General features: G+C 43.5%; 1 protein-coding gene across 2 annotated transcripts in view; it reads right to left on the bottom strand.

Annotated features, from left to right (window-relative positions):
- Positions 1-3,729, bottom strand: part of TNS3 (tensin 3) — a 224,072-nt gene extending 220,343 nt beyond the window's left edge. For both annotated transcript variants that reach the window (XM_054193532.1, XM_054193530.1), the window contains exon 1: positions 3,595-3,729. In XM_054193532.1, the coding sequence (XP_054049507.1) occupies positions 3,595-3,690 (96 nt within the window). In that variant the 5' untranslated portion in view covers positions 3,691-3,729. The remainder of the gene's footprint in view (positions 1-3,594) is intronic.
- Between the last annotated feature and the right edge of the window lie 10,559 nt (positions 3,730-14,288).

Consider the following 14,288-nt stretch of genomic DNA (forward strand, 5'->3'; position numbering starts at 1 on the left):
GAAATTTAAATACATGGTTAAAAAGTAAAGATTAAGACAATGAGTTTCCAGGTAACACTGGGATCTGCTCAGGAAGGATTGCCTACAGAAACTGAGCCAGGGCTGGTGTGTGCATTGCCTGACTCCAGTCCAAACTGAATGGGGAATTCAATAGTCACTGTCACAGCAGCCCCCCACAGAAAACTGATAAACCACCCTAGGACAACGCCTAACCAAAACCCATAATTGCAGACCTGTTGCATCAGTGACGATTTTTCAGTTAGCTTGATTCCATTGATTCCAAGACAAACATACTTGTCTAGTGTATTCACACGAGAAAAAACTATTCTTCCCCTTGAAAATACAAACCAAACAAACCCCCTCACTCTTTAAAATACCTTCCTAGAGTCAAATTTATGCTATTTTCCCCTCAACTTCGTGTTAAGACCTTTTGCCACATTCTGAGGCAGGATGTCTAATATTACAATTATTTGAACCACCCAGTGGTATAAATTCAGATGGCCTATTGTATAATTATATATCTTCCTGCTGGAAGAAAAAGATCAATAGCAATTCAGCAATATAGAAAGCTTATATTTTAAGCTGTTGCTTGTTGCCTCCTTTTTCATGTTCCAGATGTAAAATAAAGCCACTGATGTTAATAAATCCTGCCCACATTTTCTGTTCCATAACAGCAGCACAAATTGGAGCCTACGCCATCATTTGAACTCATTTTATAACCAATATTTTGAGAATTACCAGTCCAGCTTCCCCTATCACTCATACTAATTTAAAACTGATGAAATCCAAGTGGTTTCAGAGAAGAAACTCTTGATTTGTACTAATATATAATAAGAGAAAAATGTAGACCATCAATTTCATGGAACTTGGTATGAGGATGGTGAAGTTAGCCCCAGCAGTCCCTGCAGACTGGTGCTAAGGCAACTACCAGATTTCTTTACAGAATCAGAGATTCACAGAATGGTTCGGGTTGGAAGGGACCTTAAAGACCATCTAGTTCCAACCCCCCTGCCATGGGCAGGGAAACTTCCCACTAGACCAGGCTGCTCAAAGCCTCATCCAGCCTGGCCTTGAACACTTCCAGGGATGGGGCATCCACAACTTCCCTGGGCAACCTGTTCCAGTGCCTCACCACCCTCACAGGAAAGAACTTTTTCCTGATATCTAATCTAAATCTACCCTCTTTCAGCTTGAAACTGTTACCCTGTGTCCTATCATTACACTCCCTGATGAAGAGTCCCTCTCCATCTTTCCTGTAGGCCCCCTTCAGGTACTGGAAGACCTCTATAAGGTCTCCCTGGAGCCTTCTCTTCTCCAGGCTGAACAACCCCAACTCTCTCAGCCTGTCCTCATAGCAGAGGTGCTCCAGCCCTCAGATCATCTTTGTGGCCCTCCGCTTGAACCCGTTCCAACAGGTCCATGTCCTTCTTGTCATTATTGCTCGTTGCTTGGTATTATCCTCTGCCTGTCCTTTTAAGAGTTACAGAAAGAGGAGTTTAACATCATTAACTTGTTCTTTTGCTCCTGGGTTCAACGCTCAGGTTCACTTGACCCTTCAAGATATCTTAACAAGGAAAGGAAGAATTAAGAACAAACTTAAAAGTAAACTCTAGCTTAAAAGGAGTTACTCTTAAGCAGTATTAATATCATTAATTAGCTGGAGAGCCCTCTGGGCACCAGCCTCTCAATTAGCAGCCCCAGGCAGCCACAAATTAAAACAGGAACCTAAGTGTAGTGAGGCAGAAGTGTCATAATGAACAGGTACCACACCAGTGTGACACTGTTTCTAAGCAATAGGGTTACCCTTCCCTAACTAAAGCCTAGCTATATAAGTTCTAGCATGCAAATGAGAACAAGGCATGGCTTTTGCTCCCAAAGTCATATAGTGGGGAACATTTTCTTAATGTGTTTCAAGAGCATCCAGCAAAATTGGGGTCCTGGTGCCGACTGAGTCACTGTGCAATGACCAAGTCGTAATCTTCCCTCTAGTAAAGCATGCTCCATTGAGATTCTAAAATTGGAATCATGGTGCTGGAGCTAAGAGTTACTAGAAAATTAATATTTATCAATCTCTGAAAAAAAACAATTTGTTACAATAATTTTTCTTTCCGTTTAAAGAGATCACTGGAGATCATTGTATATGCTTTTAAATGGAATAAAGCTCCTTCTAATTCTGAGAGAAGGCAAAAATTTCAGCCTTTTAAATGAGTCACTTGTCTACAACTGAATGCTGGACATCTTACATCTCAGAGGAAAGTAATTTTGGCAGGAAAACATAGACTCAGATATTCTCTTGGCAGCTTTTTATAATAAAATGGTTATTTGAAACCACTTGGTTTGAAATGTTAGACACACAAAAGCGATGGCGATGGTTTCACAGACAGAGTGCACATGAGATAGTCAAAGGGAGCTTGAAACCAGTAAGGATTATTTAGTGCATATACCCACAGTTACCACTTGTGTGGTATATTATTCATTAATTTCTGGGAAACCAATCCTAAAAGGTTTCAACAGAAACCGTATGCTTTCAGAACAGATTTGAAATGAAAGAGGCTGCTCACTTGAGCATGCAATAGGAGAGGGCAACTGCTAAGACTGCTATAGTATGCCAAACCGAGTCAGCAAAAACATTTAAACATATGCTAAAAATTAATTAAAAGCTGTTGTTGAATAAAGCTGTCAGAGGTAACCCCGAAGGAAGCGCATGAAACTGCAAAGGTCCAGAGGTTTGCTTAACAAACCAGATGCTTGAATGAGCTGCGTAGCTCTGAGCCTCTCGGCTAATGCTCTAGAGAGGTTTCTGGTACTTCCTATTTGCAGTTGTGCCGAGAGGCTGCTATTTTGGAAGTTTCTCTGTTTTTGTGCAGTCATAAAGGCAAAGGGAACCCATCACTGAGATCAAATGGGTTTAAAACCAGAATTATTTAAAGTCGATCAAACTTTCACACCCGTGAAAAGTTCCTATGTGTGCTTCAGGATTATCAACCCGCCCTCATTTTTGGACATTTCTGTTCCGTAGCTGCCCCAAAATGCGAGTCAGGTGCATATTCAAAAGTAACAAGAGAATATTTACAGGAGCAGGAAGGCGAACGCATACCGTGGCGTGTGCCAGCTGCTGCCGGTGTCGCAGGGCAGCAGCGCGCTGCTGACCGAGTTCCGTGGGCTCAGTCCCCCCTGACCGAGCCGGCGCAGCGGGAGAGCTGCCGCCTACGCACTGGAGGCCAGCGGAGCGCTAGGAAGCCCCTGGCAAGGAGTTACGGAGGGCGCCGAGACGCCGCCTCGCGTACCCGCGCCTTTGCTTTCCTCGCTGCCGCGGAGAAAGGCGGGCGCGGCCGCTGCCACGCACACCCTCCGCCCCCCCCACCCGGCCCCCGCCGCCCCAGGCGATGCGGAGTTGCCGCCGGCGCCCAGCGGCCGAGCCCGGCGGGGCGAGGCGAGGCGAAGCGATGCTCTCGGCGCCGGACGCAGGCGCCTCCCCGCGGCCCGCCCTTCGGCGGCGGCGCCGAGCCGGGCGGGGGTGGCCGCGGGCCGGCAGCGCCGAAACCCGCCCCGCCGCCCCTTCCGCGCCGGGGCTGGGGAGCACGTCCCTCGTACCTGAATCATCGTCTCAGCCTCTTCTCGCGCCCAGCGGCGACGGGGCAGGGGACGCAGCTCCCTCCCGCGGCACGCCAGACTCGCCCGGCCGCCCATGGGGCACGCCCGGCCGCTCTTTGCCTCCAGCGCAGCCCCAGGACTCTGCCCGCTCCTCACTCGCCGCCGGCGGCCATGACCCGCCCCCCCTCCCCCCCGCCCCGGTGCGGCCGGTGCCGGGCTTCCCTGGCCGGTGTGAGCTCCTCTGGCTGTCGGCCGCCCTGCGAGCGCCTTCCCTCTGCGCTTCCCCTTTTGTTACTGGGCTCCCGAGCTGACCACACCGTGCCCCCTCCGGGGCCAGGACGACAAATCAGAGAGCCGGTGCCGCAAACTCTTGTCTGCAGCTGGGGAAACTTAGCCTTCCCTTGTCCTGGTGGGAGGGTTTTTGGATCACTGAGTGGTATGGATACAATAACATCGAAACTAATAACTCGCAAAACAGTCTGCTTCCGAGGGTGTGCTGCTTTTGTGCAGAAGTGAGCTTTCCAGCAAACCGTCACTAAAGCAAGCTGATGATAGTACCCAAGTAACTTGAGAAAGAAAAATGGATATTTAAAGTTGACACCAAGAATGACTTGGAAAATAATTTCAGAAGGGGAGAACCTACAGGAATGTCCTGCTTCATTGTGTAATCTGCGTGCCTGTGTACATTAAATAATTCCCTTTAGTTTTTAACAGAACTTATTTTCCCTACCTGCAAAAGGATGCATACTGCTAAGGGGCAGGAAGGGTGACGGTGTGATGGAAGCATGGTACTGTAAGCTTAGAGACAGGGGATGTGTTTACCTCTTTGCCAAAGACGTTTGCTATCCTGTGCAATTTAAGTTTGCAGAAACGTTCGTAATTTTTCATGTTTTAATTATCAGATCTCCAGCTTTAGCTGCTTTACCCAAGTGCTGAGAATCCCGCCAGGACCTAAGGGTGTAACACTGGATAACTCTTGCTACTATAATTAAGGGATCATAGGCAAAAAATTTCAGCTGTCTTCTCTTTGGGTTTCCAAATTTCCTCCTCTGCAAAAAAAGACACGGTATAAATCAGTGCTTCCCTGCCTCCGATGTGTCCTGAGAAGTTCAAGACACAATTACTTGACTGTCATGCTGTAAAAGATATCTGTAACTGAACAGCAAAGAGAGTTCATTACCTATTTCCAAGTATTTGAACTTCAGTGTTCTACCAGTGGCATCTTGAAATAGATTTGGAGGAACTGGGTCGATCAGTTTTGTTTTTCTTCAAGGAACAGAAGAGATGGGAAATCATTTCTGAACATCTGTGTTGTGACAACATCTGGCACATTATGATTTAGGACAAAACAATGTGTCTTTTATACAGGTAAAAAGGAAAAGCAATTAAATTGGTTTTAACACTGTTATTATTTGTTTGTACCATTTGGATGTTCTAATTGTGTGCTTTGCCCCCGTTATGCCAGGCACTTGGCTTCAAGATGGATTTCAGCCTTCTCCCCAGCAAAACCAGAGGGAGGCTGGGGAGGGCCTAGGAGTGTGGGGAAAGAAATAACAAAAAACGCAGAGATATGTAGTGATTTCAAATTAACTGTGTCTAAGACATAGAGCACTTCCTAGAAAACAATGACCACAGCCTGAGGCAAAGCTAGGCGTATTAGCATCGAGTCTGCCATTAACTCTCCAGGAAATGCACTGGAGTCTTTAATGAAATTATAGCCAGTTACTCGGTGGGAGAGGGATTAGTCAGCAAGAGGAACATTTTCCTTTTGGTGCCAATTTTTTTTTTTTTACTGAGCAGCACAAAAATTATATTAATTTCATGACCCTGCATCTGTGTTGGAATATCTACAGAGAAAAAAATGAATTGCACAGAAGTTATTTGAAATTCTTTCAAAAGCTTGGTAAAGTTTTAGCATTGTTGCAGTGGGCACAGGAGCAGCTCTGAAATTTTGCACATATTGTCAGGGTTGTGCAATTCTCAGCCTTCTGTTCTTCAAATACTTAGCTTCCCTCTGTACTGAACAGTCGAACAGTTTTGTTATTCCTGCTAGTTATGACTGCCAAAAGACTCCCATTAGCCTTAGCAGTATGTGTTAACAGGCTGTTTCTTATTATTCAGATTATCTGGACAAAAAAAAAATAATGTTTTTAGAACAAAGATGGCAGCCAGCTCGTTCTTCTCGTCCTGACAAAAAATAAGTATTAAATAGGATAGATCAATCTATGCCAGTTTTGAACACAGCTCAATCAACAGTGTTTTGTGAGAGCAATAATACATGGCATTTAATGCATAGTGCTTTAATGACACGATCTAAAAAGCCAAGCAAAAATAAGAGGGAATGTGCTCTTCTGTAACACTTCACGTTTTTCAAAGACTGCACAGACAGTACTGGTTTTCGGTAAGGAGTTTAGAGGTAGTGTCCAGTTCTAAAGACTGACGAAACTAAATACTCTCTTCTGGAGGAGGTGAAATGGTAACTCAGCTATGCAGAGCAGTACCTAGACCCTCTGACACCAGTGGAATGACAGGGTGATGCACTGCTGTCAGTCACAAGCCCCGAGTCTGTTAACTGTGCAAGAGCAGCAGTGCTGTTAATAATTTTTCCAAAACACTGTTTTTTTCCTGAGAAGGAACATGAGCATGCAGTGTTGAGGGAAAATTAGGTTTATCAAGATTAATATTTCCAGAGCAAATTCCAGACTCAGTATAATAAACATTGAATACTAACTTACCACAGAATCACAGATTGGTTGAGGTTGGAAGAACCTCTGGAGGTCATCTCGTCCAAACTCCTTATCAATCAGGGTCACCTAGCACCAGTTGCCCAGGACCACATCCAGACAGCTTTTGAATATCTCCAAGGTCAGAGACTCCATCACCTCTCTGGACAACCTGTATCAGTGCTCAGTCACCTTCACAGTAAAAAAGTGTTCCATGATTTTCAGAGGGAACTTCCTGTGTTTCAGTTTGTGCCCATTGCCTCTGGTCCTGTCACTGGGCACCATGGAAAAGAGCCTGGTTCCATCCTCTTTGTACCCTCTCTTCAGGTATTTATACACCTTGCTGAGATCCCTCTGAGCTTTCTCTTTTCCAGACTGAACAGTCTCAACTCTCTCAGCCTTTCCTCAAATGGAGAGATGCTCCAGTCCCTTAGTCATCATCATGGCTCTACACTAGACTCTCCTCAGTGTGTCCATGTCTCTCTTGTATTGGGGAGCCCAGAACTGGACACAGTGCTCCAGGTGTAGCCTCACCAGTTCTGGGTAGAGGGCAAGGATCACCTCACTTGGCCCGCTGGCAATACTTTGCCTAATGCAGCCCAGGATACTGGTGGCCTCCTCTGCTGCAAGCGCACATTGCTGGCACGTTTTCAACTTGGTGTCCACCAGGATCCCCAGGTCCTTTTCTCCCAAGCTGTTTTCCATCTGGGTGGCACCCAGTACATACTGGTGTGTGGGGTTGTTCCTCACTAGGTGCAGGACTTTGCATTTCTCCTTGATGAACTTCATGAGGTTTCTGTCAGCCCACTTCTCCAGCCTGTCAAGCTCACGCTGGGTGGCAGCACGCTCCCCTGGCCTATATCAGCCAATCCTCCCAGCTTTGTGACATCGGCAAACTCACTGAGCATACACTCTGCCCCACCATGCAGATCACTAACAAAGATGTTAAACAGGATTGGACCCAGTATTGACTCCTGGGGTACGCTGCTACTTACCAGCCTCCAACTGGACCCTCAGGGCCCAGCCATTCAGCCAGTTTTCAATCCACTTCACCGCTTAGCCAGCCCCTACAGCAGCAGCTTAAGGGGCTATTAGGCTGTTACAGGAGACGGTGTCAGAGGTCTTACTGAAGGCCCACTAGACGCTAGCCACTGCTCTCCCTTTATCTACTAGGTGCATCAGTTCATTGCAGAAGGTTATCAGGGTGGTCAAGCATGACTGCCCCGTGGTGAAGCCATGCTGACTGCTCCTGAGGAGTTTCTTGTCCTTCATGTGTCTGGAAACGGATTCCAGGATGAGCTGCTCCATCACCTTCCTAGGGATCAAGGTGAGACTGACCAGCTTGTAGTTCCCTGGCTCCTCCTTCTTGCCTGTCTTCAAGACAGGAGTGATATTTTCTTTCCTCCAGTCTTTGGGCACTTCTCCCAGCCACCATGATTGAGCAAAGATTATTGACAGTGGCCTTGCAATGATATCTCCCAGCTCCCTCAGCACTTGTAGGTGCTTCCCATCAGAGCCTGTGGATTTATCTCAACAAAAGTTACTTTACATTATACTGGTTGTCTCTGGTACCAGCATGACTTTATGCCAATAGCAGCAAAGAGTTTTGCCATGGTGGAGCTGGTACCCTGGCTATTCTGATCAGGTTCCATATGTGAATACAGCAGGAATATGAGGGAGGTGGAATCAAATAAGCCTGAATCTCATCTTGACACACATATAGGTGAATTGTACATTAGAAACAGAAATGGAAAGTTGCCCAAGACAAGCATAGCTTCTTTATGTTGTCAAAATTCCTCTAATTCCTCTGTTTCTCTAATAAGTAACATTATTATTGAGATACTTTTAAAAACTGTTCAAAGCTTCGTTTAGAAAAAAACTGTGTGAACATAGTTCCCATCAAGAACTAAGAACTGAATCTCCATGACCCACTTATCCAAGGCCTGTAACTACCCCGGGTCACAACCTGAGACCAGCATATGCAAATAAACTAATTCCTATGGATTATTTTGGAGAAAGAATTGAACAAACTTCACATGTCAAAAAGAAACACTCCGGCCATTCTCTTATCTCTATCCACAACCTCCATTAACCTCTCCTTTTGCTACCCCAAAAATAAAACCCTAACCAAAAGAATTTTCCTCTCAAAGGGGCCAGTGTTAAAAGCCTTCAGAAAAGATACCATTCCTCGTGCTCTGCTATTCAGCTGCAGAAACACCCCTTTCCTTCTCTGCCATCTGACTGTGGGGGAAACACTGCTTTTTCACCCCAAGCCAAAAATGTGGGAGGTCGAGAAAGGAGAGACAGATGTGGCAGACTTAACAACTTCACTATGTCTGGGAAGCATAATGAAAAGACGTCTGTTTTATAATCCCACTATATGTGCCTGGAAAGATTAGAAAGAAAAGGGGGTTATGCTAAAGCATTTAAACTGCTCCCTGTATAGTTACGTCCTTAAGTCTCCCACCCCAAATAAAGCCTCACCCTGAAATCGAGTAAGTTAAGAATATTGTCTTTAGTCAAAAGCCCCTTTACAGTGGGACTCACACAGCAGAAAGAAAAAGGCAAACCTCTGCATAAACGCAGATCTGAGTAAGAATTGTTCAGGTTTTGTGTTTGTCTTATATCGGCTTAGCTATTCATGAAAAGTAGGAACACATGCTTAAAACTTACTTTGTTACAATGATGAAAATATTAGCCAAAAGCTCTGGTGGTACCTTTAAAAGAAAGGAAAGTTTAAAAAGCCCAAACATGTTACATAACTGTGCTGGATTTCCAAGCAAAACACACAACCGTTCAACAGACAGTTAATGTCTGCAAAATTCCAGATTTTTTTTTCAAATGCCCTCTGGGGCCAATTTAATATTTTCCAGACCCTTCCCCCCTCCCACCTCCACTTGCTAAAAACCAGCAGTGAAATACCAGGAAATGGTCTTCAGCTGCAGTAATGTTTTCTTTTGCCTGCTGTCCAAGCTCTTGAATGGCTCCCCAGCCCCTCTGCCCTAGCTTTTTGGTGCCTTTGGCATTCCAGGAGCAGGCAGGTGACTTGGGCTCGCTCGCTGCCAGGCTTTTGTTACTCGCAGCCAAACTCGGCTCTGCAGGCTGCCTTCAGACAATAAAACGAACCACCAAAGCAATACATGCAAAGAGCGTCTCTGCAAGACTGGGGACAGTTTATGCAAGCTACTCCCTCAAAGCATCCAATAAGCTTTCCCCTTGCAAGGATGTCTCCCCCACTCCTAAACGTATCATCAAAACCACCCTTTCTTCTGACCATATGATCAAAAACACCGTTTCCAAAGACATTTGCTTGCTTACACTGAAGGAAAAAAGAAAAGCTGTGTTTGATATGCTTATGCTGTTATTTTTAAAGAAAAAATATTTAGTTCTACTCAAAGGTATTTAGCTTTTAAGGTCTCCCAAGGGTTGTCGAACAGATGATAAGGCACACGGGTCCAGAGCCGCACGACTAATTAAGTCTTAAGAATGTAAGAGAATAAATATACAGGAGGAGGAAGGAGAGAAAAGTGAGATTTCAAAGTAAAACAAAAGTAGCTTTCAACGGATAAAGTATGTCCATTATACTGCAGGCCACAAACTGCACGCACTTACACATGTGCGTAATGCTGTTCTAAGTAGGTTCCAGTGTGAGCAATTCTGGTAATTTAATTTGTGTGTGTATTCCTGTGTCTTGCAAAGCTGTGAGGCAGGCTCCTTGATGTGGAAGGCAGAAAAGCCACAAACAATGGAGTCTGATTAACTGTGAAGGCTGCGGCCTCTGAAAGTCACTATTCCTCTCCTTTCAGTCACCTTGGACTATAGTAGCAAGTTTGTCTCTGTTACTCTTTCTTGCCACCAATCCCCTCTCAAGAGTGACAACTAAAGAGGGCAGGAAGAGTGTTGTCCTCTCCACACTTTGCCATCTTCAAGAGAATCTGAGCTTGATGCCAAATCTTCACCTCTGTCTTTTACTTCCCCGGAAAGAGAGATGGAGGAAAGAGAGCCTGATCCATGCCAGACCAAAGGGTGCACACTCATCACCTCGGTCAGCTGGTTCTGGAGCCTGGAACCACACAACATTCTACCTGTGCAAACTAACCAGTTTTTATGTGAATGTACATGTGCTGGCTCAAGGGACAAAACTTCTGCCCCCTCCAATTTTACCCTTGTCTCTTCCCATCTTTGTAGTTTTGCATCTAAGAACCTTCAACTTACGCAAACCAATGCAGCTGTATTGTCTGTTCCTATAACTCTATGCTCCTGAATTCTCCCAGATCTCTTACCTGCCAAATGCAAGGTCAAAAGACTCTCATTGCAGACACAAAAAACTCAAAGTCGGTTGACACAAGGGCATCAAGAGAGACTATAGCAGGCTAGGTTAAGGTTGGATGCACCAAGCTGAAGGCAGTCTATGTCTTTTAGCTTCTTCGACTTTAATAAATTCCTAGTGCGGCTAATATGGTAGAAAACAAGTTTCGCAAAAAAATGAGGAAAACACATGGGGATATGCTTCAAAGGCATACAAACAAGCCCCCCATCCTCACCCCCCCCCAAAACCTTAATGCTTCAAAAATCTCAGAACTGATCTGACTGTGTAACTGCGGCCTGGGGTGTTCACTTAGCACTACTAGAGCAGCAATGCCAACATTTCTTTAGTTACTTTATGCCCAACTATCCCATTGCAATTTCTAGGACATATTCATATTTCCATTTGATAAAAGTTAAGTGATTATTTCCTCTATTTGGACAATGTCAAAGAGAAAAATGTTTAGGCTTTTTGCACATGCTAAATGTATATGAATCAGGCGATGTGAAGAATGGGATTTCTATCTCATGCAGGCTATCCGTAATTTATAAATTTGTCTGAATTCCAAATTACTAACCCTACCATGTTCAAAAATTTCCATGAAAAAAAAAGCACCACTTTTTAATATAAATCTTGGGGATGGGTCTCAAAGTATGTTTTCTTCATCAGAAACAAATACTGTCCTTTGGCTTCAGTCTTTGATCCCTAACGGTAAAGTCAATGAAAGTGAAAAGTCTCTCCAAAAATAAAAAGTTAAAATGCTGGACTAAAAAAAGTCAGAACTGTAGTTCCCAAATCAAAATTCCAAAGAAAATTACCTACTTCTATCAAACATTTAATTTAAAATGTAACCAATTGTCCTCACACAGCAGGACTTTGTCCAAGTTTTACCTTCTAACTTCATACAGAATATTTTATCATCTTAAAATTTTAAGAGTAAAAAGCCTGATTATAAATCATTGATTATAGGGGAAACTAAAGTTTTGCAGCCAGGCTGTGTCTAGATCTAAACCAAAGAAATAAGATTTTGAAAGATCTAGGTTTTTCCCCCAGATGATCTAAGACATAAAGACTAATTTTGTTGAATGCCACTGTGATCCGAGAAGTAGAGTTAGTTGCAAGTGTCCGTATAAATTCCTTAATTATTCTAATTTTATTCTGGCAAGCTTCACATTAGGGGTCACATCCTGCATCCCTTGTTCTCCCCAAAACTCATTGAAGTTTCCCTGCAATGCTGAATGACCAGATTCTCAGAATGTTTAGATATCTGGTTGAGTGCAAATAGCAAAGCAACATATGGAAGTGAGTTTGTATTTCTTTGTTCAGCTGTCATCAAAGATAGATTGGGGTCAACCACCTAAGACACATATTCATTCCAATGGTTAATACAGACTATGCTTTTCCTGCACGCCTGTATTTAAACAAAGTAAAAAGAATTAAAGACGTTAATAAAGCCACTAAGTCTGCAGAAAATATCCTTGCTGCATCTCTTCTTACACTGTCTTCTGAAAATGTGTTTGGAAGGTAGTAAAACAATTATAGTACACAAAAAGATTAATTGTGAAAGATGAGAAAAAAGTATTTAAGTATTTTGCTTCAAGGCTTGGCCAATTCAGTTTTATTAGTGGCCATGAGTAGATACTTGTAAAACTTGTACCACTAAGGAGAGCTTAGTCCTTATGAAAATTGGACCACTTGTTAAGATGTCTAGTTTTAATCATCCCCAATTTTGTGTTTAAGCTGTCTAGTCTTATTTCCTATTTTGTACAGTTTGCCTAACAACGCAGTAAATACAGTTAAGTTGAATTAATTGGTGTTTCATCAACACTTTGAAAATTCCAAATGAAAAAAATACTCTGTAAAAACAGGAATTCGTTATTCTTGCATATCCACAGACCTGCATCCTTATGGATCTGAAAGTAGTTTTTAAAACTGTGTGTCCCAAGAGAGGTGAAGAGGGGATGAGGGGAAGGAGGTTCAAAGGCTTGATTTTTTGCTAGTTTCTTTTTCCTTAAGACCTCAGTCTTCCTACCATTAGTGTATGTAAACATTAGTATATATACTTACGAACTAAAGCTTCTGTGAACACATCAGACAGAAGAGGATGCTAGCTAGTGTACGGTTCAGCAGTGTAAAGAGGAATCTAGTTCACACGGTTACATGCCTTCAGTGACTGAAAAAATGTAGCTTATGCTATTTTCTGTGTGTGCAGTTTACAGTTTATGGGGGGCACATGCATTTTTAAGCACATTTACATCTAATGACAAAGGAGGAGGATAATGACAACAGTGAAGAAATGCATTTAAGCAGCAGCAGTATAAATTGATGTCAGTCATTAGGACAAATTTTCTACTGATGCCTTGGACTGGACTAGATTGTCAGGGAAAGGGAGGCTACTGGAAGTCTTTAGAAACACATCAGATCAACAACTGCCAGAAGCAGGACCCACGTATTCCTGCTTGGAGGCACAGGCTGACCTACAGAGAGGAGTTCCATCTCTCTCACATCATCTCCTATTGCAGGTTGCATAAAATGCTCTTTTAGGGAGTACTAGGAAGATGAGATATACGGAGTATTTCCCTCCCCACATAATTATCCTTGTCTTTGTAAGTATAGCATAATCCAGTTCTCCAACTTCAGGTCTGGACATAAAAGGACAGAGTATTGTTCTCCATAAAATACAAGCATGAGACATGCAGATGTAATGTTCAGACTAACTGAACATTAGTTAAGTCATCATAAGATGGACGGGGCAACATTCACTATGTAGGATTGTTTGTGGTGGTGTTTGGCTGAGCGTTCCACTTAACCCTTACCCCAAAGCACTAAACCAAAAAGCAGAAGGTGGATGTCCTGTAGACAAAATATGCACTTATAAGAGCATGCCAACACCTGGATTTTTCCCCACTGGAAAAGTAATAAATTACTGATGATTTTTTCATCTCAGTACCTCTCTTACAAGCTAGTCTAAATAGCCTTTAACATTCACTGTGCCCTTCTCTCTTGGCAGTTTTAGAATCAGAAAAGAGATTTTTGGTACGTCGGTACAGAAGGTATGTAAATATAGTAGGACTGAACAATACATTAGTCATTTGTGGGCAACTATGTAAAGGATGATACAGCACCCCAGAGGAAGAATGGTACATGCAACCGAAGAGCACAGGAAGAGTACAGCCCAAAGGAAGAGAAAATAACCTGTGTGATGTTCTCTTTCCTTCCTTTACGCTTTGTTCTTAGTTATGTCTTGTGTGTGCTGGAGAAGCAAGGGGGGGATCTGTGGCCACCTGCGTAAAGCCACCACCATATCTGTGCAATAATAAAGGTTTTATTGGAGCCCAGGTGATAGCAATTTTAGCTGTTGCCCGTACCATAATACACATAATAATAAGCCCTCTCCTGCTGTGTCTTTGGCTGAGGTTAAATTCATTCCAGTGGAAAAGATAAAAAGCAGACAGCAGAGGCTTAGAAACCCATCTGCCAATACTCAAGATACACCTACACAAGACGTGGGACCTTCTGGTTTATAAAAATGACCACGCCATCTGGTCTTCTGTTGGAATGCAATTTCCAGTAGGTCACAAGAAGAATCTCATTTTGCAGATGCATGGCCATACCAGATCTATGTTGCAATACTATCATCAACAAAATTTACTTGAAGACATTTT

Source organism: Rissa tridactyla, chromosome 2 (assembly GCF_028500815.1).
Source record: "Rissa tridactyla isolate bRisTri1 chromosome 2, bRisTri1.patW.cur.20221130, whole genome shotgun sequence".
NCBI lineage: Eukaryota > Metazoa > Chordata > Aves > Charadriiformes > Laridae > Rissa > Rissa tridactyla.